The sequence below is a fragment of the Mus musculus genome, chromosome 4 (assembly GCF_000001635.26).
Source record: "Mus musculus strain C57BL/6J chromosome 4, GRCm38.p6 C57BL/6J".
Lineage (NCBI taxonomy): Eukaryota > Metazoa > Chordata > Mammalia > Rodentia > Muridae > Mus > Mus musculus.
In genome coordinates, this window is record NC_000070.6 from 55,522,102 (window position 1) to 55,549,200 (window position 27,099).

The window sequence follows — 27,099 nt, forward strand, 5'->3', positions numbered from 1 at the left end:
TAAGGCATAAAGAGTTGTGCAGAACTAAGGGAACCCAGATCAGAATGAGATGTGCCTACCCCTGTGGAGAGCCCCTTTCGATTGTGCTGGATTGCTTTCTTCTGTCGTGGCTTATACTGCCTTACTTTACTTCTCAGGCTTTCAGGGAATCACCCAAGCTTCCTTCCACATCTCTGTTGCAGCAACTACTTACCGTACAGGCTGCAGAGTGAGTATGCAGATGTTGCACCTGAGTGCGTTGGGTTCTTGCCATGGCGATTTGGCCGCAGAGCAACCCATTGATCCTGTCAGTGCCTATGGTATAAGAACTGCCTAAGGATTTGCTCAGTTGGGAAAGTGCCTGCCTAGCAGTACTAAACCCTGGGTTTGGTCCCCAGCACTGTGTGAACTGGGTACTGTATCACACACTGCAATCCCAGCATTCAAGACGCGGAGGCAGGAAGATTAAGAGCTCAAGCCCCAGCTGGGAAGTTTGAGACCCTGTCTCATACATACTAAATACAAATAAAAAGGGATAGGAACTTCTGGCCTCAGACACAGTGAACTGGAAATATCTATTTGTTGTAGTTGGTTTAACTAGATAATTGTCCAACCATCAGCAGGAGTCCTCTGTCTGTCTGTCTATACATCATCAGCCATTGACATATATTTTCCTTAACTGCTTGTTTTCTGCCCTGCTTAAATGACAACATATAACATAAACAGGAGAACAAACCTAAAACACAGCCAATGGCCCTAACTAACCTTCTGGAGCCGTTGTTTTCTAATCATTGAGTTGTATCCACAAAGCACGTGGTTCTATCAGGTGACCAGGAGGAGACTGCCGGTGTGGGTTGTCTCTGTTTGGCTCCTCTTAGGTTTCTATCTATTTCCCTTCTTTTCCTTTAAGAACAATTGGGAGACTTTTGGGCGGACCTGTTTGCAACATGTTGACTCATTTAGGTGTGAGAGAACCGAAGCAATTCAAGTGAGACTCTATCGAGAGTATGGTCAAAACAATTAAAAAAGAAGGCCTCCAAGTATATAATGTTACAGCAATATGAATGACACCTCCGCGGCATCTCCTTCCTCCACCAACTTAATTGGCTACCGGAGGCTTCACACCAGCCTGGGAAATTGTGTTTCAGCACATGTTTTGAAGCCCCCTTCCCCTCTGTTTTGACTGTGGTCTGGCCATAGACACAATGCATAATTTAAAGCAACTGAAGCACTAATCATTTTTTTCAGGACATGGTGAGAAATTTCCTTAAGACTTTCTTTTGTGTCTTGTGTTCCTTTTGTGTTTAAGACAAAGCCTTCCAAAAGCTTGTTCACTTCCAGCTCTTTTGAGTTTCATTTAATGCAAACTTTAAGAAGACTAAGTTCACACAGTGTTCAGATGTCCATGTTCCTTTCCCACTGGATTTCGCAGGCAGCACATTCCACAGCCTTCTTTATGAAGACAGCAGATCAGGATGGTTTTATAGGAAACATCTTTGAATGACTGTACATGCGAACAATGGAAGACAGTTTCATAAAGGACCTTTAGGAGGCAGACATGGCTTCAGTTTAGCACTATAAAAACTTGATGGTATACAATAGCCTGTAGAAGGTGCTATGGAAATACAAAGAGCTAAAATAAATATAAAAAGCACAATACATAATAAAATAATAAAATGATAAAAACAACAACTATATGAAAGTGTTTTTGTAGGACTGGGTGCTACCTTTGTCTATATGAGAAAGAGAGGGGTGGGGGTGGGGAGAGAAAGGGGTGTGTATGGAGATGATCTGGTCTGTAGAGTGCTAAATACAGCATCAGAATCCAGAACTTTAATGGAGCAGGTAACTGCCACTCGTTGCTAAATCCAGAGAGACTCCCTGTATTGTCAGAGGACAACAGGTATGCGTACTTATGTTAATATTTTTCCTATGGAACGGCTTCTACACATTGCAGTGCCTGGTTTTCCTTATAAAGACTCATGTAGCAGAGCATAGTGACTCATACCCAATCTTAGCACTCTGGAGGTCGAGGCTAGGGTATGAGTTCAAGGCCAGCCTCTGCTACATAGCTCTCCCTGTCTCACTTTCTTTGTGAGTGTGTGTGTATTTATGTATCTATGCATATATGTTCATTCACTCATATAGTATATAAAAATTGGAAGAGATATCTACAGAGTGAGTTTGAGACCAGACTGAGCTACATATTAAGAGTGCTTCCCCCCTAAGACCCCCAAAATCTGAGAATGCAGCTCAAATAGTGGAGTGCTTGTCCAGAATGTATGAAAACCTGTCTTCAGCATCATACAAACTAGGGCACATGCCTGGAAACCTAGCACTTGAGAGGAAGAGGCAGGAAGATTAGAAGTTCAAGGCTATACAGTGATTTCCAGGCCAGATGGGAACACATGAGACACTGTCTCAACACAAGAACAGGAACGAACAAAAAGAAAACAGAATTTAAACAAACAAACAAACAAACAACCAGAATTGCAAGTCTCTTCCGGTAGAAAGTACATTTTGACAGAATAAAAATCAGCCTACCTGTCTGTTGACAGGCAGGAAACACTACAGTTAATCCCCTTGTGTAAGCATGCCAGTTAAAATCTAGGACATATAAAATTAAATGTCATAAGGAAAATATAATAAGCAGGCATGTCAATTATTAGGTGCTCTCTTGTACGTGAGTGGCTCCGTACCTCCACAATGACAGTGTGCCTGGCAGCCCAGAGCTACTAGGTGTGAGAGGAAATGGTTTAGGCTGTGTTGAATAATGTTTTGTCCTGTTAGAGTACTCTTCTTCCTCATTCGTTTGCGATATTGAGCTGACTTTTGCAGATTAGAAGAAGCTAATGTGTACTGATGTTTCCTTATGACCTCAGACATTTTTGAATAGATTTGAGCCGTCCTGATAGTTTATGCGTGATTATGGTAACAATCATTCAGAAAGATGTTTCTTCCCCTCTGTCCCCTCCCCCCCCTTTTTGTTTGTTTGAGACAGAGCCTTACAGGCTGTCCTTGAAGTGTACAGGTGAGTGCAGGTAAGGATGACCTTGACTTTCTATTCCTCCGGCCTCAGCCTTCCAAGTACTGGGATTAACATTAGTACCACCAGACCTTGTTTTATGTCGTGTTGGGGATCAAACTCAGGGCCTCATGCATGCCAGGCAAGCACTCTGCCAACTGCACTACACCCCAGGTGGAGTAAACCATTTATAAGACAGGTAGGTTATAAAAGCAACCACCATTATTTATTACAAAGAAAAAGTCATTAAGCATACTGCAGTTTTATTTTACATAGGTTAAATTCTTTAAAAAAAAAAGCCCAGGTGTATTTTACTTTTATTCTTAGAAAAGCAATTTTCCTGTACTTATTATTTGTGAGTGTTTGCAAATTGATGGGGAGGGGTAGTATTTGGTTCTCAAATCCATTTGGACTGAAATTTGAAGCCAAGCAAACTACTATTCACTTTTTCGTGTTTCTTTCCAATCTTTTTATTTCCTATTGTTTTTTCTGCTCCTCAACACACATACCCAAGCCACATATGACAGTGAGCATATATACATACAGCACTGGGGAGGCCGGGGCAAGAGAGTCCCTGGGTTAAAAGGACAGTTGAGTTGCAAGGAGCTCCAGGCTTGCCTGGAGCTACAATAAGCAAACCTACTTAAACAAACAAACAACAAAAAGCAAGGACAAAACCAAACAGGAAACAAAACACAGCCAGGTTTGCTAGAGCATGCCCATAACCCAGGAGTTTGGGAGGGAGAGGCAAGGTGACCAGTTCAAGGCCATTCTCAGCAACAGAGTTAGGATTGAGCCAGCCTGGGTGACAGGAGACAAGCCCAAACTCAAGTATACAATTGGAGTCTCGCTGTTTATTGTGTTATATCCTGCCTTCTCCACTTAACATACCATGAACATTTTTCCATGTCATTAGCTTTGCTTTGAATATATTCTTGACCACATAAAATTCCATCTTCCTGATGCACCTGTTTCCTTTTAAGCAAAGACACATGCTGTGGTTTCAATCACACTGGCCTCTTAAAAGTCAAAGAAACTACTTTGCCGATCTCCCATGAGCTCCTTGTGAATCTACGTTTCTAAATTCCATTTATAAAGCATAATACGGTGTAAATACAACTCCAGGCACTAGGTACAATGGATGGTTAATAAGCACTCTAAAGAATAAGCCAGTCAGCTTCTGCTCCTTTCATCTTCTGAGTCACCCACACCACCATTAACATGTCTACAAGTATCACACAGACTTTTCCATTTTGTGACAGCTAAAAATAGTTTTGCTTCAACCTGGAGAGGTGGCTACCTCTCCAGGGTTTTGCTCAGTTGCACCCCACCACTGGGCTACACAGTCCTGTCCTTCAGGGTTTGAGTAATTTTTAAATTGTTTCCATGCCTTCAGAGACATTCAGGAAGCTTTGAGATACTCTGTAGATAGTATATTTTGGATCTCTTTAGGGATAATATATGCAGCATAAATGAAGCCCTTAATCCTCAGGAGGGCACTGTGGAACTACATTCTGTTCTTAGGGTTGTTTGCCTGGGGAAGGTTCTTTTGTTACTTAGATTCTGTGGGGACTACAAGGCCAGGCCTGCACAGAAAATGATTCATAATTTCATTTAAAGACAAAATGTAACATGTACATATACACACACGTTTGTGTGTGTATGTGTCTATGTGTATAAATATAAATGTATGAAACTAGAGTGTTCTGGCCTACTGTTTAGTGCTCCCTGCTAAAATTGAGCAGATCAAAGAATAACTGAGCCACCTACCTGGAAATGTGCGTTTGGGTAAGGAGGTATACTTCTGCATTCGTACTAAACAAACATGAACCAGATGTTTTTTAAGGTCCCATCCGTACAGCTCTCAACTCCAACACTACTTCATGTAAAACTGAGTAGTCTAAAAAAGCAAGTTGCCTACATCCTCTTGCTAAGGTAAGGTTGGCTTCACAGTGTGGTTCTCACCAGTGGCCCCCCCCCCCCCCCCGTTAAAAAGTTCTTTTCCAGTTTCGAAAAAAAAAAACAAAGAGATTGTCGTTCAGATAAAATATTATAGGTTTATTTAAAACTTATTTCTCACCTTGAGTATGCAAAATACAAACTCCACAAAATGTTCATTTTTTTTTACTTTGTAGTTTACAAATATACAAAATAGAAGTTTGCTTAAATTTATATTACATATTTATTAAGGCAAGGAACTATATAGAAAAACACATTTGTTCTGCTTAAAGGCATACTTGGGAATAAACCATTGTACAAATTATTGCACATCTGAAACCACAGTGCATAACAGACTGTCTGCATAAAAATGTTACAGAAATAAACCAGGCTTATTTACCTGGCTTAGGTCATCAATGTAGATCGGAAGACAAAACTAGATTTTCCTTGTCAAAAGTATGCAGCAGTTGGAGAACTTTGGCTCCCCCGTTTGGTACCTTTAGAACCACGACTCACCAAGCACCATCATTTAGGCTGTTAGAACATGTTCTGTACCTGAATCGCTTCCTCTTCCTCCGACACAATAATGGCTTTTTTTTTTTTTAAGAAGGCAAAGAGCATACAAGGTGATCTTTACGTGTGTATTGCATCATCGAAACACAATTCAAGGGAATCCTGGTCTTCCCTCCCCCCAAGCTCACTGATTTAGTGTATACCCTGATATCCACAAACTTCCAGTCACCCCTTGGCATTTTGTAAGTCCGGGCATGTTCAAGTTGGATTTGGTATTGGAATGATAGAAGATCCATCCAGTATCAGACCCCATCTGTTCTGTGATTTTTTTTTCTTGTTTTTTTTGTTTGTTTTTTTGTTTGTTTGTTTTTAGTATTTCTGTTTTGTCTCTTGAACTCTTCCTTTCTCCTGATTATCCATTCACAAGCTGACTTGCTGGGAACTTGACCATGATTGTAGCGCTTGCCAGCTGGGCTCCTCCCCTCGTGGGAAGACAGTGTGAAAGGTTAGAAAAAAAAATACTGAACTCTCTCTCCTGGCAGTGTGGGTCACATCCACTACGTGGGATTTAAAAGTGCCTCTTCATGTGTAAGGCAAGGTGGTCCGACCTGGAAAAGGCCCTGTCACACTTCTGGCACTGAAAGGGCCGGTGCCCTGTGTGTTTGCGGTAGTGCCTGGTCAGTTCATCGGAGCGGGCGAATTTCCACCCACAGCCGTCCCAGTCACAGTGGTAAGGTTTCTCGCCTGTAAAGGGAAAGAGAACGGGCTGCTGAAGCCATTGCTAGAAGGAAGAATTAGCCACCCCCCTTTTTTTTCTTAAAAAAAAGGGAGAGGCCAGAGAGCAAATTCTACTGCATGCCCCACCCTCTCTCCTTTCAAGAAAGTAAAAATATAATAATAATAATAAAAAAAACCTTCAGGAATGTCTTTATGACACTTTAGGGCCATACTGAATTTCAGATGAAGAGGAATGACATGTGTTATGAGTTTAAACTCATGGAGAAACAGTAGTTAGTAACTTAAAAAAAAAAAAAGCAGATACCCTCTCAAAGCGTCCACCCCCACAGTACGGAGTTTTCACTCTCGAGCCTAACCAGCACTGGAAATGGACTGGATTAGAAGTTGGCTCTGCTAAAGGGATCTGCAATCCTATAGGTGGAACAACATTATGAACTAACCAGTACCCTGGAGCTCTTGTCTCTAGTTGCATATATATCAAAAGATGGCCTAGTCGGCCATCACTGGAAAGAGAGGCCCATTGGACAGGCAAACTTTATATGCCCCAGTACAGGGGAACGCCAGGGCCAAAAAGGGGGAGTGGGCGGGTAGGGGAGTGGGGGTGGGTGGGTATGGGGGACTTTTGGTATAGCATTGGAAATGTAAATGAGCTAAATACTTAATAAAAAATGGAAAAAAAAAAAAAAGAAGTTGGCTCTGTTGAAACCCAAAGGATCCCATGCCATTACGCTGGGTCCAGAATGCCACCCGTGGCTAATTTCTCCAGCAGAGCCGTTCTGGCTGTTTTCATAAATGCATCTGGAAGACTCTACCCACTAAAAGACTACCTGTGCGTTCTTTGTTATTTCGAGACTCGGGTTCTTGACCAGATCGGTCTTGAATCAACAGGATTCTTTCAACTTTGGTATTTGTAACTCCAAAGTTGAGTGTCACCCTACCCAGCTTGCAGGGACAGTTTTACACCAGAATCCCTGCAATGGGAACCATTAAATTCTTCAAACGTAAATACGATCTAATTATTCTAAAGACCAGAATAGAGTCAAGGGTAGGTAGATCTAAGAGGAGGAGGAGACAACAATGAAAATAATCTAGAAAATTTAAAACTTTTCTTTTAAAGATACCGCCACAGTTTTGCATTGCAAAGTATAACTTCTTGATTACCAGGCTAGGAGGGGCAGGCACACACAGGAAACTCCCTATCTTTTAAAGGCCCAATGAGAAACTGCACATTCAGGCAGCAGATAGCATCCATCAAGCAAAAGGCTTCTGGGCAAAACCATAGGCGCCTGTTTGCTGCCCTCCTCTGTGATCCAGGAGATGGAGAAGAGATACACCCCAGCACCCAAGAAAGCCCTAAGGAGCCCACAGCCAGCCTACGGAGCAGACAGGCACCAACCCTCCTCCACAGTGCTGGTTCCCTTACCTGTGTGAGTTCGCAGGTGTGCCTTGAGATGAGAACTCTTGGTATAGGTTTTGCCACAGCCTGCATAGTCACAAGTGTGGGTGGCTGTTCTTTTCCGGGGCCACGACCTTCTTCCCCTCTTTGGCTTGGGCTCCTCTGGCAGGCAGGAACCCGGTGGCATGAGCTCTGGGAGGGGGGGGGGTAAAGAAAGTGGGGTCAACTTCAATCTGGATAGTCTCAAGATCCCCAGAAACAAAGCTCCCAGCGCCATCTCTACCAGCCAGTCCCTTCCCCCCACTAACCTTGATAATGGAGAGAGGGGACTTGTGACTGCATCTGGTCTGGCAGGAAAGGAGGGTAGTTGGGCCCCGGATGGGGATGGAATCCTGGGGGAAGAGGCAGGCCAGGGTGACAGTCCCTGCTGTTCAGCAGTTCCTCGGGACTCAGTGTAGGGGTAGTCCTGGTGGGGAGCTGCCGCCCCAGGGGGAAGTCGTGTGTGTTGGGCCGGTGGCCGTTGCTGAGCTGGGGTCCAGCGCTCAAATGGGCCTCTAGGGACCGGCTGACCGTGCAGGACGGGACCGCCTCTTGCTTAATCTTGGGGCACATGCGCGGCGGGCCACCGCTGTAGGGCGCCACTACCACGGGGTGGCTGCCGTCTGGGCTTCCTTTGCTAACACTGATGACCGAAGGGCTGCTGTACTCGCTGCCAGGGGTGGTCAGAGACGCCTTCAGCACAAACTTGCCCATCAGCCCGCCACCTGGCGGCTGAGGCTGCTGTGGCGGAATGTATACTGGGTCCAACTCCGGCCGCAGGAGCTCAGCCACGAAGCCGCCCGAGGGGCTCACGTCATTGATGTCCGCCAGGTTGAAGGGGGCCGTGGGAGGTGGCGCAGATTCTCGGCTGTAGAGGAGCCCTCCACCTGTGTTGCTGGCAGCCACGCCCGGGTCACCCCCGGCCCGGATCGGATAGCTGAAGCTGCAGGTGGAGGGCGCGCTGGCAGGGCCGCTGCTCGCCGGGGAAGACGAGGATGAAGCTGACGCCGAGGTGGTCACGGTGGCGGCCACCGATTCCTGGTGGGTTAGCGAGTTGGAAAGGATAAAGTCTAGGTCCAGGAGGTCGTTGAACTCCTCGGTCTCCCTCCGGGCTAGGAGGGCCGGGTTGTTACTGCTGCAAGCTGCACCAGCTCCGCCACTCTCCAGGTCTGTGGCCACCGTCGCCGCCAGGTCGTAGGGGCGGCCGGGAAGTGGGGGAAGTCGCTTCATGTGAGAGAGTTCCTCACGCCAACGCTGCAAGAACAGGGAGGGAGAGAGAAACTGTTAATTGTAGCACCCTGTTGCCACCCCTAATATTGACTTGTTGGGTGAAGCACACCAACACCCTGCTATAGGAACTGGACAGAACAGGAAGGCAGCCTCGGGGACTCCAGGGGCCACACTGCAATCTCAGCTAACACCAAGGTAAGAGGTGGCGCGTTCGTTCTCCTGCAAGCTAGTGCCGTCGCTCCACCAGCCCAGTCCTCTTCCCCGCCAGATCCGCGGGACGCTCCAGCCGCCCACGGAATTGGGACACTGGGACACGGTGGCTTTCTCCCCATGCACCATAGCCACCGGGTCGCCCACGCGCTACGATCACTCCGGCCCAAAGGGTCTCGAGACTTGTCCACCTAAAATATAGTGGACTGAGTGCGCCCACCCCACGGTCCGGACGCCCGAAGACTAGTGGGGAACCGCTGTGCGCCCCTGGCGGTACCGCAGTGCCGGGACCACACGCACTTAAGGCCGACTCAAGGGCCGAGGAGCCACCTCGGAAGGCTGTAGAGTTCCAATGGAGGGCAATCCTTGTCCTAACCAAGGACTCTTGGTGACCCCCGGATTCCGCCCATACACCCCACCCCATCTGCAGAAATCTACAGGGCACTAGCGCGACACTCACGTTAGTCGGGGCACCTGCTGGACGCAGTGTCTTCTCCCTTCCCGCCGGGCCGGACGCGAACGTGGAGAAGGACGGGAGCAGAGCGTCGCTGACAGCCATGTCAGACTCGCCAGGTGGCTGCCTGCGGGCCGGGCGGGGCGCACAGGGACCAGGAGTCAGGGGACACCCTGGCCACTGCTCCGAAGCTTCCCTCCAATCCTCACCCCTTTCTGTTCCCAAGTCCAACATCTCACCTACCTCATTAATGTGGGGGCCCAGAAGGTCCTCCGGAGTCCGAAGAAGAGAGAGGGGTACCTGAGCCCCAAAGTCAACGAAGATTAAAAACTTTAGAAACAAAACCTCAAACCAAAACCCCCAGATTGCCCGAGATCCTTCTTCTTTGGATTCAATATAAACCGGCGATGTCTTTAAAAAAGTTCCTTTGTATACAAAAATTCTTAGAAAAGTTGTAAACTCTTATAAAAATAGACAATCAGCAAGGCAGATAAGTAGGTCCGATGGCCAGGCTGCACGCTCTTGGACTCAGCAGTGTCCCCCACCGTTGTCGCGGCCACTGTGGCTGTCGGCGGCGCGGGGGCTGTGGTCCGGGCGGTGGGCGGGCGGCGCCGCCAGGTGAGAATGGCCGCGGTGGCGCGGAACTGCGAGCTGGGCGGTGGCGCGGGGTGCGGAGTCCTGGGGACTGTGCCGGGTGCGCGCGGCCATGGGCGCGGGTCACGGGCGGGTTGCTGGGTGGGGGGCTGGAGGGGCGGGGAGGGGCACTCGGCGGCTCCGGGTGCCGCCGCCGCCCGCCACCGCCTCTGCTCCCCGCGCGCCCGGAGCCGCGCTCGCTCTCTTGGCCGGGGAACTGCCGGCGGCCGCCGCGCGCTTCTTACTTATAACTTCTCGCTCGCTTGCTCCCCGCCTCCTCCCTGTGGCGGCGCGCGGGGCTCCGCCGCCAGGCCCCGCCCCCTGCCTTTCTTCTCCCCGCCTTCCCGCAGCCCCCACTGCGCGTTGCCATGGTAGCTAAATAAACAAACTCCGCGCACGTGGGGGCGGGGGCGAGGGAGGGGCGCGGGCGGGGCGGGGCCAGGCCGTGACGCCAGCCAGGCAGCTGGCGGGCTGGAGCCGTGCTGACGCCGGCGGCGGTGGCGGCGACGGCGGCTCCGGCGCTGGGAGTACGGCGTGGCTCCCGTGGCCGCGCTACTCGGGGTCCTCTGGGCGGCCACGGTCGGTTCCCTGGGCTCGAAAGTCCTGCCACGGGAACCCTGGCGGGGGACAGGAGGTTGGGGGTGTGTGTGTGTGGGGGGGAAGAGGCGGCGCGCCCCTACCCCTGCTCGCGTACGCGCTTGTCCTGTCGTCTGCGCACTCGAGAGCGCGATTATCCGCGTGACTCATCCAGCCCGCCCTCTCTCGCATACGCACGCAGACGCCGGGCCGTGTCGGCGCAGGGCCTGGCCTGGCGCGGGTGCCAGTGGGGCCTCCCGTAGGGTGGGGGTGAGGGCCGGGTGATTGGGGGGGGGCGCTAGGAATCTCAGAAGCTAGGAGAAGGGGTTCCGCGCCTGCTATGAAAGAGAGCGGCCGGGATTGGGCACGTAGTCATCTTGATAATGGAAGGAACAAGGAAGGCGTTCCAGATTTACATTGGGGGTGGGGGAGTGGGAACGCGGAGAGGGACCGAGGCGCGGAGATACCTTTCACCAGGGATCTCAAAGCTCTTTACAAGCTACGCACTCGCACTCTTCATTTTGAAGATGAGAAGTGAGTCATAAAGAGGTGAAGCGGCGAGGTAAAGGTCATAGGACAACTCGCTCCCATCAACTTAGGTTCTGAGCTAGCCAACCCACTCAAAGGGACTTCACTGGGAGGTGATCCTGCGCTGGGAAGAGGAGCGCTGCAATGGGACCCTAGTGCTCCAAAGTGGCACCTCAGGCCCTTGCCTACCGGGAGGGGAAAAGGCAGTCTTTGTTTTAGTCTTATTACTCCTTTTCCCATTCCCCACTACCCTCAGTAATTTTCCAGCCGGGAAAGGTTTTCGCCCTCATCTCTACCAAGTACTTAAAACAAAACAAAAACCGTGAGTGTGGTGTTCAGTATAACTCGCTAAACTAGGTTTACTTTTTTTTTTTTTTTAAGGCTAGGTGTTTATTTTGGATTGGGGAGCAGAGTTGGGCTCCGCCGCCCTCATGGTTGAACCCTGGCGGAGACAGCTGAGGGCGGGGACTGAAGAAAGGCACTCGGGAAAGGGGGTCGATGCTCCAGCATAGGCAGCGTGTGCACTCGCTCCTCTCGGGGCGTCGGTGCCACGTCCTCTGTCGTTTCACCTGTTTGAGTCCCGGAATCCTTGGGACCTATATTAGTTTTCTTCGGAATATTTGTCATCCTGAATTTTCCACTTCTGGCCGACCACAGAAGCGCTCTTGGAATGCATCTCTTCCCAATGAAGTGGGGCTGCCCAGTCAGTCTGTCAAAGGCAGGGCTCGAGCTGGGAGCCTTTGAGGAAGGACTTTTCATCCTTTCTCTTGGTTTTGGCAGAGGACTAGGCGCGCTAAGGGGTGGGGAAGAGCCCGACTTCGCCTGGAAAGTGGCGCTCCCCCTTCACGTGACCTCGAGGGGTTCATCCCCATTCCCTTGGAACTAGGCCAGTTTAACTCTGAAAATATTACTCGTTCAAACAAAGGAACAACAAAAAGAACACCTGTTCCCACCCCTTCGCCCCCATTGTGGTGTCAAGAAAGAAAGAAAAAAATTCTGGCTTGGAAAGCTAGGATTGAGCATTACTTTGTAAAGTGAGCCACTTTAAGGCCAAGGTCTCAAACCCTCGATGAACTTAGATGAGGATGTAAACACATAAAGTCAGTCAGGGCCCTAAACTCTTTCAGCTCGGTGGTTTTTATTTACCTAGGACAGTAGTCCCTCCCCCCTCTTGACCATCTAACCAGTAACCACCACAATGAAAAAAGATTTCACAGATGAATTGGAGAGCCACTATTATTATGTCATATAATCAAGGCAAGATTCTGAAACGCAACTGAAAAAGATGAAGTTTCCCAACAGCCTTCTGGAGGATAAAAGCCAGCAGGCAACACACGGGTTCTTCTTGCGATTGCATCATAAGAGGAAATCTGTATATTCATCCCAGATTTCTAAAAGAGCTATGAAGTTCCAGCTCACAACTCATCCCTTTCAAGGCAGGTGCCGGGTGTGACAACAGGGTTATGACCCTCCCTCTCATCAGAACAGGTAGGGCCAGAAGAGTTAAATCCCTGCCCCATATAATTTATAAACATGAGGCTGTGTAAACCTTTGATGACTAAATTGCACTCTAAAATAATAATAATAGAAGACACCCTTTAAAGAAGAATTAAATACTGGTGACTTTATTTCAGCAAACTCATATTACAAGTTTTGTGGTATGGAAGTTAATTATTGATGTCCTTGGAGTTTTAAAATACTTTTTTTTCCAGCACAAACTGCAGCAGTTGGCAGATGATGTAATGGCAGTAGCCAGAGCTAGGGAGGAAGGGTGGGGTGGGGTGGGATGACTGCCCAGCTGTGGGGGAGACTGTATGAGTATCTGCAGTGCAGGACTCCACACATAGCTGGGCACAGGTCAGGGCACATGGAGTATCTGGGCACCTGCTCCTTTTCCTGGGTTTTCTGTATATGGTTGCCAATAGGATTCAAGAAAAGGTGTTCTTTTAATTTGTTTTAAATTGGTGTAGAGTCCCCCACTGTTGCCCAGTCTGGTCTGGAACTTATAGCACAATCAGGTCTTGAACTCACCACAGCTCATAGGTGCTGGGACTGTAGGTGCCAATCACCAGGCCCAGTAAAAAAAAATGATTTTTTAAAAATTGAGTACAGGAAGTTGAATTGAATACAGGGGCCTTACCTGTGCAAGGTGAGCACTCTGTCACTGAGCTAAAGCCCTGGGTTAAAAGCTAGGCAGAGGAAAGGGTGACTTTCGGGGCTCAGGTTGTAAAATCCCAACTGTGAGGACTTGAACTCCCGAAATGGACCATGGTCTCTTTTGGGTATCTGCTGCCATCTTGTAAAGGCCACCCTGACTTTAGTGTCACTGTTTTTGTTTCCTGTGTGGTTTTGCTGTGTTTCCAGGCTGGCCTTGAACTTCTGGGACCATGCGTTCCTCCCACTTGAAGCTTCTTGAAGCTTTTGATCACCAGGAATGACATGCAGGTCCCACCATGCCTATCAAGCTTGGCGTTGACGTCAGACTTACGCTGAGGTTAAATACGTGCATTGTCAAAAGTTGGGCATGATGGTACATGCCTGGAATCCGGTATTCGTAGGCCGAAGCAGAAGCACCTAGGATTTGAGGCCAGCCCAGGCTACAGAGTGAAACCTTGTCTTAGGAGGGAGAAAAGAAAAAGTAGAAGGAAGATGGCTTTAACACTAGATTTTCAAATGTTAACTTTGCTGGTTCGTAGCTTGGCAAATGAACTCACTTTGCCCGTTTTCTCTTCCATAAAATGGGGATGTTAATAGTAGCCACTTCTTAGAGTAATGAGGATCTAATTAGATCATCTAAAGAAGTGAGGCTTGACACTCAGGACTTAATAGGTTTTAATATCACCAGTTTTCTCCAGGCACAATAAACTGGAGATAGATGGGGACCATCACTTTATCCCCTGTAGCGTTTCCAGCCACTCACTTAGGACCTGCCTGATACATGCTGTGCCCTGAGTATTTCTGAAGGATGTACACTTTCCCTGTGGAAAGGAGTCTTAACAGGAAGCTGTTCTTTCTGCTCTCAGCTCTAGACTCATTAGCTGCCCCTCTTCAAGGTGAGTCTGCTCAGACTCTTACAACCTCACCTCTCTTCCCATTGAAACCTGGGTTTCCTTCAGGTTCTTCCTTACCTTGTCCCAGGCATGCATGTGTTCACGGAGGTTGGCAAACTTGATTCCTAAATTGCTCCTTTTCCTGTCCTGGCTACCTTGATTTAGCCTTTAGTCAAGGCTGTCATCTTCAGACTGGCCTCCTTTTCTTTTTGAGGCAGGGGTGTTATATATCCCAGGTTGGTCTCCTGGGACTTTCTAAGGTAGCAGAGGTAGAAAAAGGTGACCTTGAACTTCACACCTGTCCTGCTCACACTTGGATTACAGGGGTACACCAATAGACTGCTTTATGCTTATTTTGATATTCGAACCCAGGGCTTCATGTGCACTAGTCAAGCACTCTACCCACTGAGCTACATCCCAAGCTCTGCCAGCAGACAGATCTCTTTGCCTAGAGAAGCAAGACCTAACTGCTTACCCCTGGCTAGACCAAACGCTTCCTATTCTAGCCCTAGATAAACTTTCCAGAGCTCTCTTTAGAGACCAGTCTAAGATCCTTAAACTCTCAACTCTCAAACCCATGAATCTGTGATGTCTTTTTCTGTCTGAAATATCCTCTCTGCTGGGCTGTAATCATGATCAAAGCCCCAAATTGTTGTTCTTCTTTTTTTTTAACTGATCTATTTATTTTTTCTTATCTAATCTCTCTCCCTCTCCCTCTCTCTCGCTCTCTCTCTCGCTCTCTGTCTCTCTGTCTCTCTCTCTCTGTCTCTCTGTCTCTCTCTCTCGCTCTCTCTCTCGCTCTCTGTCTCTCTGTCTCTCTGTCTCTGTCTCTCTGTCTCTCTCTCTCTCTCGCTCTCTGTCTCTCTCTCTGTCTCTCTCTCGCTCTCTGTCTCTGTCTCTCTCTCTGTCTCTCTCTCTCTCGCTCTCTCACTCTGTCTCTCTGTCTCTCTCTCTCTGTCTCTCTGTCTCTCTCTCTCTCTCGCTCTCTCTCTCGCTCTCTGTCTCTCTGTCTCTCTCTGTCTCTGTCTCTCTCTCTCTCTCGCTCTGTCTCTCTCTGTCTCTCTCTCTCTTGCTCTCTGTCTCTGTCTCTCTCTCTCTCTCTCTCTCTCTCTCTCTCTCTGTCTCTCTCTCTCGCTCTCTGTCACTCTCTGTCTCTCTCTCTCTCGGTCAGGGGATCACTTTCTAGTGTTGGTTCTTTCCTTCTACTGTTTAGAGCTCAGGGATTGAACTCAGGTAAGGGTACCTGTCTTGGTGGCAACTTCCTTGTCCTCTGAGCCATCACTGGCCTCCAGTTCTTTTACTTATATATTTTTCTCAAGTCCAGTGTTGGCAGGATGAGACTTAATTTTTCATCCTTTTTATTCCTCTTTTTTTTTCCATTTTTTATTAGGTATTTAGCTCTTTTTATTCCTCTTACCCATTCATTTTCTTTCCTTTGTAAAGTTCTCTGAACAAGACAAAAAACAAACAAACAAACCAAAATCGCTTGACTCTTCTCAGAGCAGCTGGACAAAGTGGGTGAAGAGCCCATGCCCAGCCATTGTACTAAAGCAAACTTGAAAACACAAACAAAAATAACCAAAACCCAAACCAAAACCAAATGGAGAGCGACTCTCTTCTGCAGCCAAATTCATTGCCTTTCAAAACCCAGAACTTTGGGTATTGAAGTTTTTAGAGCAGAAAATGAATCACAGACATTTAAGAATCAATTCTCAGAAATTTAATTAAAATCTTTTTCGTGAATTCTTAGGTTTGATCACTTTAGTTGCAGTCTTAGTGGTCGAGGCGCATGTGCATTGCGAATTAGTGTGCGCCATCTGTCTGTCTTTGTCTGTCTGTCTTTCTCTGTCTCTCTGTCTCTGTCTCTGTCTCTGTCTCTGTCTCTGTCTCTGTCTCTCTCTCTCTCTCTCTCTCTCTCTCACACACACACACACACACACACACATACACACATACACACACACCCCAAACCCAAACCAAAAAAACCAAAACCAAAAGATCAGGCCCAACACACCCTTTAAGCTATTTATTGAGAAAAATCTAAAATTAATGAGAGTACCAAGTATTTTTAAAACTTTTGATGTTTTGTTGTGCTGTTTTGTTTTGTTCTTGATACAGGTTCTTCTTTCTCTGGAGCCCAGGCTACCCTCAAACTCATGGCAGTCCTCCTGCCTCAGCCTGGATATCAGTGCTGAGATCACAGGCTGAGCTACTATGTCCTATTTAGGAGTTTTGTTTTGTTTTGGTTTGGTTTGTTTTTGTTTTTTTTTTTTTGTTTTTTTTTTGAGACAGGGTTTCTCTGTGTAGCCCTGGCTGTCCTGGAACTCACTTTGTAGGCCATGCTGGCCTCAAACTCAGAAATCCGCCTGCCTCTGCCTCCCAAGTGCTGGGATTAAAGGTGTGCGCCACCACCGCCTGTTTTTTTTTTTGTTGTTGTTGTTGTTTTGTTTTGTTTTTTTTTTTTTTTCCTTATTCTGGTCTTTTGAGATAGGGTCTCACTATGAAGCCCTGGAACTCAGTAGGTAGACCAGGCTGGCCCCAAACTTATCACAATCCTGCCTCTCCAGTGCTGATACCGTAGTTCCCCCATACTGTGCTTATCTTTTTATTCTTAGTGACAACATAGAAGAGTAACTTAAGAGTAGTATATTGCAGTAACAATTCTCTTAAGAAATTATGGGCTATTGTAAACCATCATTAATGGCATAATTTTTTCTTAAGCATAAGAGAAGAATCTTACTGGATACTATAGTCATCTGAAACACTTAAAAGTTAATGAGCTGAACAGGTGTAATGATACAAGCCCCTAATCCCAACACTCGGGAGGTGGAGGCTGGAAGATCAGGAGTTCAAAGCTAGCCTAAGTGACAGGAGACCGTTTAAAAGAAAATCCACTAAGGGAAAAAATGAGTTGGATCTCCCTCTTTCTCCTCCCCAACCCCCATGTGTGTTTGGGGGCCTAAGAGGATTAAAAAGAAAGTCGTAATTTTCTTCTTGCCCTGGTCCACCAAGTTTTTCTGCTTCTGGGAATAGGGAAAACTGACCTCCGAAGGAGAACCTCCTGTCCCAGATGCTACCGTTTGCAGGTGAGAGCTTTGGTACCAGGATTATCTGCTGGGATCGCTCATCTTTCAGGGGAAAACAGATTCCTGCTGTCCATCTTGTGGGAGCTTTGTTTGTTTGTTGTTGTTTTTTTTCTTTTGCCTTGGGCCAAGTGTAGGATTTAGAAATGAGTTGAAAACAAGTGCTTCACACCCTGAGAAACGCAAACAAAAACCAAGCCTTTCTGTGTTTAATTTTCTTCTCAGTTTGTGGGGCAGAGGATAGGTTATTTTTGCCAATATGACTTTATGTCCTTTTGAGCCAGGGATCTTTTTTTTTTTTTCAAATTTAACAATGCATTTGATTACTGATTGTTCTTTTCCTTCACATTGTGTTCGTTGATCAATTGTAGTGTCCTGCCTGGTGGGGAGAGAGCTGGAAAGATGACAAGAGCGAATGTTCAGAAAGGAAGGAAAAGCCAAGAGAACTTTCAAGCAGAGCTTTTGCACGTCTCGTAGTGTATTTGATGCATAGGAGTCAATAACTCAAATCTAGATGCTTTCATATACATATATGGAAAGGCCACAATCATCCCTGAAGTGAAAGCCCCTGGCATTGTTCCGGATCTTGAGAAATTCCCAACATCATGGTAGATATTCAAGGAGGGCAGTCCATTCGGACTGAGTTCAGTCTGTGGAGTCAGTTGCTGATGCAGTTTTTTTTTTTTTTCCTGGTTGCTAAATTTAACCGACAGAGTTCTCGGCGCCAAGCGTTGTGGGAAACATTGGCATATTGAATTCAGTGTTCAGATGTTTCATTCAACAAGCTCAAGACAAAACAGCATCTTTGGTTTTTCCAAGCGCAGATTATCATTATCGGAGTTCGATTCTTTGAGCCGTTTTGCTGTATCTCATTTAAGGAGGTGGGGGGTAGAGGGGCTTTGCCAGAATTCATTGGACTATGGAAGATGGAAGAATGGTAGGAAGTGGAAGCGTGCCAAGACTGCTGGGGGAAAGTCATGAATGATGCCACCCAAGTAATTAGCCTGAGGTCCCGATGACCTTTAGCACATCGTTCATATGGTCGCAGTGCATCTGACTGTGAGAAGGGCTTGAATATATGTGCTTCATAGACTACGGTGAACATTAATTGAAACTGTAGGCATGAAAGGTGCCAATCAATATTACTTTTGTCCCTCAATCAGTGAGACTCTACATAGTTAATTACTTCTTCATTATACAATGCTGGGCCATGGTGAATTGTCTTGGTTCAAAGATTGGGATGCACTGTCTCCCAGTTATTGTCCTCCAGTAAGCATCACTGCATTTGGGTTACTCAGGCATTTATGGCAGTAAGTTCTGACTTCTTTCCAACTCTGAAAGCACAGAAACTGTACTAAAGTTAGAATTGAACTGGAGTCCCCCCACTGTCCTAGCCTGCACCCACAGAATCAGAGGCCTGTTGAATCAAAGGCTATTGCTCTTTGCTTGTGGAACTGGAATGAGAAAACAGGCATCTTGATTGCTGTCCGAGCTCAGGCATTGGACAGCAGTGATGACAGAAGCCTGTGTTGAGTGCTTCTGTGAGCCCCCTTCCCTCCTGTGTCAGTACACACCGGGCAAACAAGCCTTCACCAAGGGCTTTCTCAGAGTCCAAATCTGCCCAGAGACTTGTTACTTGTTACATCAGACCCACAACAACCAAATTTGCTGAAGAAGTGAGGAAACTGGAAATGAAGTGAAATCAGTCATTTCCAGCCCACCCTGAGACAAATCCAGCACTGGAAGGCTCACACACCCCTCATAGTGCAGATAAGGAACTGGGGCAGGGAGAGTCTCGATGATCTAACTAGTCTTCCTTCCACAGCGAAGGGAGAGATTTCCTGAGAGCACTGAAGACATTCTGATGACCCTTTCTCCCCTCATAGCCTAGTTCTGTCATATGAATCAGCATAAGCAACATGTCACCACCGTGTCCCATTGGCTCGGGATCTTGGCTCCTCAGGAGAGGGCTGTGCAGCTGAGCACAGTCCTTTCCTGGCTGAGCCCCTGCTTGGGTATGCCTGAGCTGTCCAGCATGGCCAGTGTGTAAATGTCAAGTAAACATCAAATTCAAGTGCAATCTAACCATTGTCCTAGAACTGTTTGCTTTAGATATAATAGTTAGCAGGAAGAGGAGGTGAGGCAGGGAGAGAATGTATGTCATTCCATAAAGCAAAACATGAACATGGGGGGCCCTCCCTCTGCCAACGTGTTGAAAAGACCAACGTCAAATAAATAAAAAAGCCTGCACTTCATGCTGCAAAACCAAGTGTGTTCTTTAGCTTGTAAAAAAAAAAATTAGATGAGGGAACATTTTCCAGTCAATCACACTGCAGCAAGTCATCCTGTTGAATTTGTGACTCACAGGCTCTCTGTGTCAATAGACAGATGAGCGAGCCCAGCGCTATGACTTCACTGGGGGATGAAGCAGAAGTTGGGGGATGAGGCAGGGCCAGCTTTACATGGGCTCTGAGCTCTGACAATAAATAGCCAAGGAAACACTGAACACTGGATAATCACATCCACTGTTCTTGTTTATTTCTTGCTTGTCTCCTAGGAAATAACTAATTTAAATTTGACTTCATCCTTTTCTGTCTTAAGTTCAAAGGCTGATGTCCTTACCTGGGCTACAACTGATGGAGTATCTCTTTTTTTCCTATCCTCACAGCAATACTAGGAAATAGAGATATTTGAATTATTGTTATTATTAATAATTATTATTACATCTTTTGAGACAGGGTCTTAGGTAGCCTAGACTAGATACATAAAAAATTCAATCTATAGCCTAGGGTGACCTTAAACTACTACCTCCTGAGCGCTGGAACTGTATAGGTGTGCACCTCTCATTATGAAGTGTGCTCATTTATGTGTACTAGGAATAGAACTCAGGGCTTTGTACATGCTGGGCAAGTATTCTACCAACTGAGCTACAACTCAAAGCCTTCATTTTATCTTTTTTTGTAGTGCTAAGATACGACCCTAGAGCCTTATCTCTGCTAGGCTTGTGAGTGCCCTAGTACTGAGTGACACTTCCCAGCCCTTTGAAAGCATCTATCTAATTTTAACTCACCCATTTCTGGCTTCAATATCTACTTCTGTGTTATATCTTTTTCCTTTTGTATTTTAATACAGAAAATAAAACCCAGATTGGTCTTAAACTCTTAATTCCACTTTGCGAGTGCTGGGATCATAGGTGTGTGCCACCAAGCCTAGCTTTCTGGGTCTCTCATTTTGCTGATCTACTGTGTGCCAGTCACTGGCTGAGGTATTGGCATGTCCCAAATAAGTAAGGCATACTTCCTGTCTCTGAGGTGCTTCAGGACCAGCTAAAAAGCTCTTGGAATTTCAGATAGCTGTGCCATGATTGCATTAGATTGCAGGGAAGTCAGTACAGATGAAAGAAAAAAAAATAGTACTAAGAGACTAGCCACTTATTTGCAGATGTCTCAGGAATGCCTGTGGGGATAGAAAAACCACAGAGAGATAATAGACTGTGGACCAGCGTACAGGGGGCAGAAACCACTGACTTGAAGACAAAGCTTCAGCCGGTCAGCTGTTGGATGTCCTGGGCAGCAGGGAGAAGCTTAATGTTTGTTTCTGTCTCACCACAGAGCTGGTGTGTGCAGGGCAGGGGCTGGCTGCTGAGGGGGAAGGCCAAGGTTCTAGTCTGGACTTGGCTGTTGCACATGTAAGCTTGGGTTAGCCCTCCAATCAGTTGGCATGATGAATCCTCCCTCTGTGCCATGGGAGGGAAACTGAGCAAGTCTAAGGTCCAATCAACATGGGTATGAATGGACAGATGAGTCCTTGACCATTGGTCTTGCTGACCCCAGCCAAGGTATTCCCAAGGTTAGAAACCCGTGGACTTCAAGCATGTGCCACGCTCTAGGTGTTTTGAGACAGGCAGGTCTCAAACTCTCTTCTAAGGATGACCTTAATCTTTGATCCTTTTTCCTTTACCCCTTGAGTGCTGTGATTATAGACATTACATTTAGAACCATGCCTGGTTATGGGATGCCAGGGATAGAGCCCAGGCCTTTGTGTATGTGCAGCAGACACTATCAGCTGAGCTAGACCCCCAGCCTGCCTGAATCCTTTTTGCAACTGTGCTGAAGACCGAGTCAGAAAGTATCCTTGAGATAGACATGGTGGCTTGACCTGTAGTCCCAGCACATAGGAGGCTTGAGGCAGGAAGACCAGCGGAAGTTTGAGGCTAGCCTGCAGTAGAGTGAGACCTCCATTTAGAAGCAAGACAGTAAAACAAGACCAAACAAAATCTTTGTGTGATCCTTTTAAAAACCCAGTTGTCTGCCTAGACAAATACAGCGCTGAGTGGCTTTGCCTTCATTTTAGTTTAACACTGCTCAATTCTTTGTCCTTTCCGTGGTCTCTGTGTTCTCCATGTTCTGAGACGTGGTTAGCATATGTAACGGGTTTCCTTGCCTTCTCTGTTCTCTCTCACTTTTTTTCTCTGCTTGGGGAGTTTCTTGAAAGGACATGGCCAACTCTTTCCTGGGGTATAGTTTTAAAATTTTTATTTTGGCTATGTGTTGCTTGTCAAACCTTTACCAGGTCCTGAAAGCAAGGGTGCTCCATTTACCATCCCGAATTCCCCTGATTGTTGGCAAACCTTACATTTCCATTATAGTTGGCCCGAAAAAACAAACAGGAGAGTTAACAGCAGTCTTTGTGCCAAGCATCCACCCCCTCAATGAACTATACAGCAGTCTAAGAGCTAAGAGACTGACTGCACATGTGGAATAAAACAAATCTACTCCTTCATTTATGAAGTTGGTTTAGGGAACACGATCCATGTGTGTGGGCCAGAGCTAGACACTGAGAAGGAATATCAGCATAAATGAAGATGCACTCCTAGCCCACAGGGAGCTGGAATTACCTAATCAAATAATCACAAACATGCAAACAAACGAATAAAATAACTGCTAGGACCAAAGATGCAGCAGCGTTCAGCAGCATTCTATTAGTATAACGAAATACAATAAGTCAAAAGCTGTGTTTCAGCTTGTGGATTAAGAGGTCTGAGTCCATGCTAATTTGGCCAATTTGCTCTTGAGCCTGTTGAGGCAGCATGCCATGGAAGAAACACACAGTAGTAGAAGTTTCCCACCTCATGGAAGCAAAGAGACAAGAAAAACAGAAATGCTAGGCACCACTGTCCCTCAGAGGTCATGCTCCATGCTCCCAGTGATCTTAGATATCTATTTTTGTTGTTTTAAATAAAATCTTGTTCTATAGTCCAGGCTGGCCTTAAAATCACTCTGTAGCTTAGGTTGCTCTCAAGTGTACTACGATACTTGATACTCCTATCTCAATCCACATACTGGATTATAGTTTGAGCCACCACATCTCAAATAGATCCAAGGAACTAGCTAGCCAAGGCACAGTACTGTATTTTCAGCTGCGAGTCTGTGGTTGTCTAATTTGTCTAGTCCCAGAGTCTTGGATATTTGTTTTGCTTCCCATTCATCTAGCAGACAGGGGGGATGCCTATAGAAGGAACTCTGCTATATGCTGAGGAGTCCAGAGAAGAACATGAGAGGTATACATTGTGCTGCCAAGAAAAAGTGCCTACATCAGGGATTATACAAAAGAGAAGCGTTTGAGAGTCCACCTTACCCCATCACAACAGCTATATCAAGAAGACGAAGGATCACAAATTCTGGGGAGGACATGGGGAAAGAGGAGCTCTTACTCATTGCTGGTGGGAAAATAAAATTGATCAGTTACTATGGAAATTAGCATGTAGGGGCCACAAAAAACCTGAAAATAGAATGATCATATACCAAGATGTTTACTTGGTTTATGTATTAAAAACTCATAAGCCAACATGGGTTTTTTGAGATAGGGTCTCGATGTGTGGCCCAGACTGATCTAAACTTTTATACCATAGCCCAGCCTGGCCTTGAACTCATGGCCATGGTTCTTGCATGCCCTTGTTAGCAGGTGCTGTGCTCACCAGGAGGTGGAACTAGCCTAGATGCCTGTCAATAGATGAGTGAATGCCGGAATGTTATGTTCCTATAAAGGAAAGTTAAAATCATGACAACAGGAAAATGGATGGAGTTGGAAATTATGTTAAGTGAATTAAGTCAGTGTCAGAAAGACAAATGTGTTTTCTCTCAAATATCAAACCTAAATTTAAAATTCTATAGCTGTGTGTGTGTGTGTGTGTGTGTGTGTGTGTGTGTGTGTATTTACACATGTTTGTAGGTCATGAAACTAGAAAGAAGATCATGAATGGGGAAGAAAGGGTATAAGAAGGGTGATGAAGTATGTAATGGAAAAGAAGATAGAAAAACCAACTGCAGGCAGAAAGACCTATGGGACGAGAGGAGAGTCTGTGGGGTGGAGAGTGGGGTAGGGGATCATTAATTATATGTGAAGATGCCGTGATGAAACCAAGTGCTTTTTATTCTAAGTTATATATGTATGTACACACACACACACACACACACCCCTTAGCACTACTAGACCTGATCCCTAGCAACAGTCATGGACAACGTACTCTTTTAGGGAGACAGGCTGTTAGTGCTTCAGATGACTTATAAAGAGAATGTATTTTCTTTTCCTGTATACATGTAACAATGTGGCCCTTTAAAATGGGCAGGGGAGGGGGAATAAGAAAGTAAAAAGGAAGAAGAAAAGAAGAAATGGAGCTAGCTAGCATGGGACAGGGCTGTCATGATTGTCAAATCGTCTCCTGGCTTCCTGGCAGCCAGGACAGAAAAGGAACAAATGCTGGCCACAGTTCTCATCAGAGGGGAACAAGCCCATGGTTATTTTGGTCCTTTAAACCCTACGCTCAGTTCTCACCTGGAAGCCCACATAAGGACATTGATAGACACAATAATTAATGTTTTTGGCAAGAGCTTTACCGCAAATGCCAATTTTTGTCTGCCATTTCTTGCACAGGCCTTTAATTAAGGTCAAGGGCTTAACACTGAAGCAGACATCAGTGAGGGCTTGGCTAACCTGGTTCAACAACTGACTGCAACACAAAGCAGGCTTGGGATAAAGGGCTAGTTAGCACTCCAAGTGAGGTCGAGCAGGAGCTCCGGATCATACAGTTATCTTTGAGTTGGGGCCTGAAACAGGCTCTAACAAAGGAGGCAGCCTTGGGACTCCCTGAGTAGGAGACAGCATACAGGAAGTGGGATGAGGGACAACCTAGGCTTGGTCCACAAGAGCAAGGGCCTTGTGAAATGGAAATGCTTGGCCCATTTGGAGAATGTCAGGCTGTCTAGAGTTGAGAAAAAGGATTCTAATAAGACTTCCATTAAAGAAGTTGGGTTTGCCACTCGGATATTTTCTGGTTCTTCCAAGACAACTTTTTTGTCGAGTTAAGCGAAAATGAATGAGAATCAGATGGAGCCCATTTCTCTTGAATACACACGGGTTTAACAATGAAGAGAGAGAAAGAACTTGACAGAATGCGTCCCGGCTTCTGCCAAACCCAAAGTATTTGAGGAATCACACAGGATGCAGCTCGGACCCAAACACATGCCTGGATTTGCCGACTCCTAATTGCAGCTGCAGCCAGTTAACACAGTGGAGTGTGTCCATGAAAATGGGGTCTGAATGGAGGGGCCGTGTTAAAGAGAGCGACTGCTGCAGGCTGCTTAGCTGGTTTTGCCCTCTCGGAACCAGTTCATTGCCTTGCAGGGAACGAGAGTGGGCCAACGTGCACAGTTTCTTAAACAAGCTATTGAATCCAGCTCTCTCGTAGAGAACAATTAAGATCCGTTATTTAACTTCATTGTGTCGTGTGTGGAAAGAATTCAGCTTCTCTCGTTTCCTACATTCAGGGGTATACAAAGGAGAAGAAATATGCTTTGCCTCAGGGCCTATTCTCTCAAACGGGTACCCAATGGGAGATGGGCAGGGAAAGAGAGCAAGACTGCTGTACTGTGTATGTGGATTCTCAACTCTTGGCCAGGAGGTCATAGATATTTGAAAACTAGAAGGAACCTGAGACCTGGAGACATTACCTGATTTGTCACTGGATTACAACTGGTCAGTTGTAGAATAGGAACTTAAGTGCTTGCTCTCTCTCTCTCTCTCAAGGAAGTGTCTCATGTAGCTCAGGCTGGCTGCAAATTTGCTGTGTTGTAGTTCTAATGAGTCTGCCTCTACCTCCTGAGTGCTGGGATCGCAGGCATTGATCTCCTTGCTTGGCTTATGTGATTTGAGGACAAAACCCAGGGCTTTGTGCATGCCAGGCAAGTGCTCCACCAACTGAGCCATACCCGCAGCCTGGTGAGTCCTCTTCATAGGAAGCACATCAAAAATAAAAGTGAAAATCTATTCTTAAAGAAACAGTTTCATGATGCCCAGGCTGGTGTCCAAGTTGCTATGACCTCTTCATTCTCTTGGCCTCCACGTCTCAAGTGCTGGGATTATAGATGCATGCGTGCGTGTGCATGTGTGTGTTTCAGAATCATGTTCATTTCTGTATGCCTGTTCTTCCTCAATAACCAGGAGACTGCCTGATGAGGAGAGTCTTCAGCAGCTCTGGAGCTAGGGGGCCTCAATAAAGACCATATTGACATAATGAGGATACACAGACCTGTGACCCAAAGCAAACACTGGAAATATGGGAGATTGTGGGCAGAGATCCGTCACCCCGGCCGAAGCACCCAGACCTTGTCTGCTCAGCATGACCAATGTCTCCCTCTCATATCTGAATTTCTGCTTCCTCCCCCCTGCCTTTTATCTTTGTCTTTTGGAGTGTTTGGAGCAGGCTCTCATTCGGTAGCCCAGGCTGGTCTAGAACTCGTGAAGCCTTCTTACTCCACTGTTGGAATTATCATACCGGATCTTAACAACAATGTCAGTCCTCCGGCTGACAAACCTTACTTACTCCGAGCCTTTCTTTTTTGACGGGCTCTCAAGGAGCCTGAGCTGGCTTGAATATTCTGTGTAGCCAAGGATGGCCTTGAACTCAAGATACTCCTGTTTCTTTGTGTCAGGTTCTGGCGGTAGCTTTTATTTTATTTTATTTTATTTTTAGATTATTTTTTCTTTTCTTGAAAATAGATTATTTTTCATAAAATATATACCATTATGTCTTTCCCTCGATCTACTGCTCCTAGTTCTTCTCACCTTCTGTCCCATTGGGATCCACCCCCTTTCTATCTCTTTTTCAAAAACAAGCAGGCTTCTGAGTGATAATAACAAAGTAAGATAAAAACAAAAACAAACAGAAGGAAAAGAGCTCACAAAAGGGTTCAAAAGGCTGATACATACAGAGAGACCCACTTATTCACACTCTCAGGAATCCTATAAAAACAAAACTGGAAGCTATAATATATGCTTGTAGGGTATAATATAAGATGTAGGGTAAAAAGGGAGAAGGAAATACAAATGAAAAATAAAGATAAAATTTAAAAAAAGAGAAAGAAAAAAAAATCCCTGACAAAACGTTATGAGACAAGTGTGTCGGTGAATCTTTAACCCAAAAAAGCCCATGCAATGAAAATACAACTCAATTAATATGAATACAAGCTGCACACCTAGATTGGGCAGATCTACTGCTACACTACTATATTCCCCAGCTATGGTGGTTTCTCCCAGGCCCCCTGCTTCTGTTCCATTTTCCTTACACCTCCTCCTCCATCTTCCTCTCTCTCTCTCGCCTCCCCTCGTTCTTCCTAAAACTTTTCAACTCCATCTTCCCTTTCAGTGCC

The 27,099-nt window shown here is 46.2% G+C and overlaps 1 protein-coding gene and 2 long non-coding RNA genes across 4 annotated transcripts in view; 2 read left to right on the forward strand and 1 right to left on the reverse strand.

Moving 5' to 3' along the window:
• Positions 1-5,035: 5,035 nt before the first annotated feature.
• Positions 5,036-10,374, reverse strand: Klf4 (Kruppel-like factor 4 (gut)). The gene is made up of 5 exons (NM_010637.3): positions 9,766-10,374; positions 9,529-9,649; positions 7,898-8,882; positions 7,617-7,781; positions 5,036-6,199 (listed from the first exon to the last, which is right to left on the reverse strand). The coding sequence occupies exons 1-5, from the start codon at positions 9,768-9,770 to the stop codon at positions 6,024-6,026; spliced, it is 1,452 nt and encodes a 483-aa protein (NP_034767.2). The 5' UTR covers positions 9,771-10,374; the 3' UTR covers positions 5,036-6,023.
• Positions 10,375-10,608: 234 nt separating this feature from the next.
• Gm12506 overlaps positions 10,609-27,099 on the forward strand; it is a 106,480-nt gene continuing 89,989 nt past the window's right edge. For both annotated transcript variants that reach the window (XR_390584.4, XR_390585.4), the window contains exon 1: positions 10,609-12,747. This is a non-coding gene — a long non-coding RNA (predicted gene 12506). The remainder of the gene's footprint in view (positions 12,748-27,099) is intronic.
• On the forward strand, positions 16,791-19,642 carry Gm34343. Its single transcript, XR_390583.2, has 2 exons — positions 16,791-17,395; positions 17,764-19,642. It is a non-coding gene; the product is annotated as a predicted gene, 34343 (long non-coding RNA).